Source organism: Pygoscelis adeliae, unplaced genomic scaffold (genome assembly GCF_000699105.1).
Source record: "Pygoscelis adeliae isolate BGI_AS28 unplaced genomic scaffold, ASM69910v1 Scaffold453, whole genome shotgun sequence".
NCBI classification, from domain to species: Eukaryota; Metazoa; Chordata; class Aves; order Sphenisciformes; family Spheniscidae; genus Pygoscelis; species Pygoscelis adeliae.
Genome location: NW_008824450.1, coordinates 222336 through 227609, shown reverse-complemented (window position 1 = coordinate 227609; position 5274 = coordinate 222336). Strand labels below are relative to the sequence as shown.

Genomic DNA, 5274 nt, shown 5'->3' with positions numbered 1-5274 from the left:
CCCCATTTTCCTCTACAGTCTGAGGAATGACACTTTGTTCCTTCCTTTGGTTTTTCCTATGCCAGTCCCTCTCCTCTAGGCTCTTCTTGACCCACTGAACCTCCCCCACCTTCTTGCCTGTGTACAAAAACTTTTCTCAAAGAATATGCGTCTTCTATCTACCGATACACCAAAGATAGGATATTCTTCACTCAGCCTCAGGGTTGTGTATGAGTGTCACACAAGTCTCCATTCTTCCAGCTAGTAGACTTCAAGATTGGCATTTCAAGGGGTGGGAAGAGGACCTATAGCTTGTCATAGAGCTCTCTTGCCCGTCCATCAACCAGCCTGTCTCCTCTTGCTATATTAATCAACTTGGTCTCTTTGGCAAACCAGCAAGGTTGCTTTCACATATATCTACTATATCTATCTACCGAACAAGCACTATCTATCACCTTACACAGGATTAGTAGAGTCCCACTCCTGAGTTTAGCATAACTCCATATCTTTACCTCTGAAGTATTTGTTCCCAATCATTGAGAAATCTGCATCAATTGTGTCATGAACTCAGTGTTTATTAGTACTGCTTGTAGTAGATCCCATCCATTGAGCAATGAGAGCACGTCCCACAGCTTGCAGTTAATGCTTGTGCTGGGGGACATTATAATTTCAGATGGTCTCTCCCATTTATTGTCACAGACCTCAGCTGGCCGTCTTCTTCCACTTCTATTCTCTCCTGCCCGTTCTCAATGATTTTCCGGGTGGTGATCCTATTGCCGTTGATCACTTCAGTAGTGGTTAACACTGATCTGGCATTGCGTGGCCCATCTGTGTCCTCAGCAAAGGAGGTGGGTTGCTCTCTGAATGAATTCCATGGCATAAATGACTCCATAAAGTCAGAAAAAAGTCTGGAGCTTCTTCTTCTTCCACTTGTCCTGTGCCAGTGTTCACCATTGTTTCTGATGTTGTCGAAGGGGTCCCAGAAAACATGTACAAAGGGATCCATCCCTCCAAAGACTTCCCTAAAGATGTCCTCAAGGTCGTGGAATACACAAGGGGAATCAAAGGAGCTGTTATGACCCCCTGTGGCACTTCTTCCTCTGTGGGATCTGCTTTCCTTAACAGGCCTGTCATACAGTGATCGTTTCTGAGGGTCGGACAAAACCTTGTATGCCTCAGCGACTGCTTTGAATTTCTTTTCGGCTTCCTCCTTGTTGCTGGGATTCTTATCAGGATGCCATTTTAGTGCCAGTTTGTGGTAGGATTTCTTAACATCATCCTGTGAGGCACTTTTTTGCAGTCCAAGGACTTTGTAATAATCCACCATCTCAAAGGAAAGGTGGGGCTGTTTGGAAGATGCCTGGTTACTTCTCTCCCACCAAGGATGTGAAGCCCAGGGATGACCAGCATGCAGACACTCCTGGACACCTAATGCCGCTGCGCTCCTCAGGGGTGGGTAGATGCTCAGTTCATCCCTTGATCTGCTCTGTCCTTTTGCATCACGAGGCCACACAGCGCTGCTTGACCATATCCTTTCTTTTTAAGCCTGTTGTTCACAAATCGTGAGATTGTGACCTCAGAGGGGGCACAGCCAATCATTGCTATGTTGACCTGACTTCATTCTAGAGTGGAGTTGGTTGTTATTGGCCTTATGTTTTTAAACATAGATCATACATGTGACGTTGTAGTTGCCTGATGTAGCTGTGATGTCACAGTGACATATGACTTTGTCAGATTATTTTCTACCCACCTGCCCAAAGGTGGGATTCTCAGATACTCAGTGTGGTTTCGTGTGCAGTCCAGGGAAATGTGGTGTAGTGAGGTCATGGTACCCCTATGGGGCATATTACCCTATAGCAGCAGCTATAGGAAAGCTGTTTGCGGTTTGGCTACCCGCAGTTTGGGAAGAGTGTTGATAAATTGGAGAAGGCTCAGGGAAGAGCCATAAAATGTGATTAAGGGTTTGGAAAATATGCTCTGGAGTGAGATACTCAGGGAAAATGTCTTGGTATTAAGAGGAAGTTCAATGCCAGCTTCATCATAGCCTGTAAGAACCTGCACGGGAACAGAAATTCAATGGCACAGGGATCTTCAGGCTCCCAGACAAAGCAGTTAGAAGGTGGCATTAGCCAAATTTAAACTCAAAATATATTGAGTTTAAATATATTTCAACGTCCTTCATGATGAGGTTAATGAATCATTGGAACCTCCTCGTGTGGCCATTTTTAAACCCAGAGTGGGCCCTTTTCCTAAAATAGTGATTAGATGACCATCATGATCTCTTCTGAATCTATAGCCAAACCTAACACATCCAGAATTGCTTAGCTCTCATGTTGGTACCAAATAAATACCCAGAATGAAGCTCATTAACAACCTTAACCTCTTTTCTACATGGTTTTTTGAATATCTGTCCCAAGGTGTATGCATGTGCAACAGGGATGCCCCATGAACTCGACACAGACAAGTTCAGCCTGAGGAGCTGAACTTTGATGATCCAGTCTGAGGTTATCCTGCATCTGTTTCTGTTCCCTGGGCTTGCCATGCCCATGGGACATGCAATATCCTCACAGGGAATTGTTGCATGAAGGAGGTCTCCAAGGAAGTGCCAGTAACAAGAATTCATCTGTCTGTAACACAGTGTCGTAAACACTTACTAATGGCAGCATGTGTTGCAGATCACTGCCCTCGTTTCCATTATCCCACACTTTGGGAAGGAGTCAAGAGTCAGCCAGACCAAAGAGCATATGTGCAGCGTATGAGCTGGCTGCTGTCCTAACATAGATCGTACATGTGGGGCCATGAAGCCAAGGGGCAGCCATGTCAGCCTGTAGAAAGCAATATGACAGAGGAAGGAAGAAAGGTGATAGAGAGCTGACGTGTGTTGGGGAAGGGCTTTGTTTTGTTGGTTTTCTCACTGGTCAGTGATGGGTCAGTAGTATGGAGGTAGTTGTCATATCCTGGTGGTACAAGTTGCCGTAAGGCAGTGCAGTGCTGGTCGGGAGGCTGGAGCTGAAGGAAGTGCAAAGCAATGAAGGAGCTCATGATCCCATGGGCTCACCTCATTGGGGAGATCTTGGCTTTTGCCTCCTTTTGCACAGAGGAGGTCTTCTTATCTACAGGATGGTTGTGCCACGTGAAGGATTTTTCTGCTGGGTGTCGTTTGTACTGTGGCAATGGCAAAAGTTAATCTGGGCACAGCAGCAAGCTGCTGCTGCCCATTTGAACTCGGAGGGCTCTTTGCATTCTCAAAGCATCCCAAAGTATTCTTCCACACCGAGGGGAGAGCTAAGGCTTCATGGCTTGCTCACATCGTGGTGCTTTGCTTGAAATCTTCACCAAGGGGACTCACTTATTTGGGCTAGTGTTTTTTTATGGTTGTCCGTTGGACTTGAGAGTGATCCAAGCTTACCACCCACAAGTTACTGCAAAGTGCCAACAGCTCCTAGTCACTGCCAGCGTGGTCCATTTGCAGATGCTTGGCAGAAATTTCAAGAGCAATTGCTGTTCCTACTCTCTGTTACCCAGAAGGGAAAATGGGACGTCAGAGAAGCCTGTTGGAGGGTCCCAGACCAGTTATTTACTGGGAGTGGGGCTGTGTGCAGGAGGAAGGAGGTGACTCTGCCTTGTGCTGTCTCTCTGCAAAGCGTCTCCTCCCGTACTTGCTTTTGACGATGAGAGCCCATCTCAGACTGGCTGGCGCACTGGATTATCTGTCTTGGATTTAGTGCATCCTACCCATCTGAAAAGTAGGGAGTGTTTTTCTCCTGTCATCCCTGAACGGGGGACGCTCACTGCCTGTCTGTCTGCTGCCTGCAGCAGGCGTCAGAGATTAGCAGCCGTTCAAGAGAGGCCACTGCTCTGAGCCAAAAGGGTTTGCAAGGAAAAATGAAAGGGTCGAGGAGAGGCAGGGAGAAAGGGAAATGAGAGAGACATGCACACATCAAGTAACTAGACCCAAACTAGACTGGCAGCCCCATCCTTAGAAACCAAGGCTTTGAAATGAGAAATGTTTTTCGTATCTTAAATCTCAAGTACAAACAATAAAAACCAGCCCAGACTGTGTTCTTTGAAGAGAAAGTACGAGTGACCTGAACAGTGGTTATCAGCAGCGTCATTAAGATAAACCCTTAACATGATTTAAAGCATCCGAAACTGAAGGCAGCACTTTCAGATACTAACAAAATGGTCTGACATTGGGGATGAAAATCAATAGTAATCTGATGTCACTAAAAATACTCAAAAGTGTCCCATGGCTGATGGAGGTGAGATTAGTGTAAATATTTGTATTCTAATCAGTGGCACGCGAGGGCTGGAGGCGGCCTTTCTGTCTATTTAATTAATGGAGTGGCTTTTTAAAAGGATCCTAATCATATGTGATTGTATCTGCTTATCAACATTTTTGCTAATTAGATGATATGGAGGCAGTCACTCTGCTAATTCCCTCATCCAAACAGCATATCCTGCACAGATAAAGTACAGTCTCTTTTTAATAAGAAACAATCATGAGACAGACTAACCTTAATGGTGCTTATTATCCAAGGATCTTTGGGATTTTCTTTTCTACCCACCCCCTCCTTCCTTCTCCTTCATTCGCTGCTTCAGTATGCTAGATGGATGCGGATGCGGTGGTGCCTGCCCCCCCAGTCCCCCCCCTCCAGGTACCACCACGTCCAGCCGGCTCTTCCCTCCCAGCCAGGCATCGGGTCTGCAAGGGCAGGGGTTGTCAGCCAGGTCAGGATGGGAAGCAAAACACAAGGCACCAAGCAGCAAAATGCCCCAAGCTTTTGGTCACCCAGACCACAGGTGACCCCAAACTTGCAGCCCCAATCCCTGACCTTGCTCTTGGCACCCCAGCGCACCCTGGTCCAGAAAGGAGTGAGCAAATCTGAGTTGTAAAAACTTTCTTCTATTACTATTATTAGATTGGATATTAGGAAAAATTTCTTCACTGAAAGGGTTATCAAGCATTGGAACAGGCTGCCCAGGAAAGTGTTTGATTCACCATCCTTGGAGGTATTTAAAAGACATGTAGATGTGGTGCTTAGGGACATGGTTTAGTGGTGGACTTGGCAGTGTGAGGTTAACGGTTGGACTCAATGATCTTAAAGGTCTTTTCCCACCTAAATAATTATTATTATTATAGTTGTTTTTATTATTATTATTATGTTTTCTTCTGTTTTAAAAGGGTCTGAGGGCAGAGGGGGTCTACACGAGTGGTTTCTCACCAGCCCTGTTGATCCTGTGACAAGGCCGGGGTCCTTTTATCTAAACCAACATGAGTCGGAGACATTTGTT

The 5274-nt window shown here is 45.9% G+C and overlaps 1 protein-coding gene across 1 annotated transcript; it reads right to left on the bottom strand.

The window, feature by feature from the left end:
- Nucleotides 1–640: 640 nt before the first annotated feature.
- DNAJB8 (DnaJ (Hsp40) homolog, subfamily B, member 8) lies at nt 641–1306 on the bottom strand. The gene has a single exon (XM_009321030.1). The coding sequence runs from the start codon at nt 1304–1306 to the stop codon at nt 641–643; it is 666 nt and encodes a 221-aa protein (XP_009319305.1).
- Nucleotides 1307–5274: the final 3968 nt, after the last annotated feature.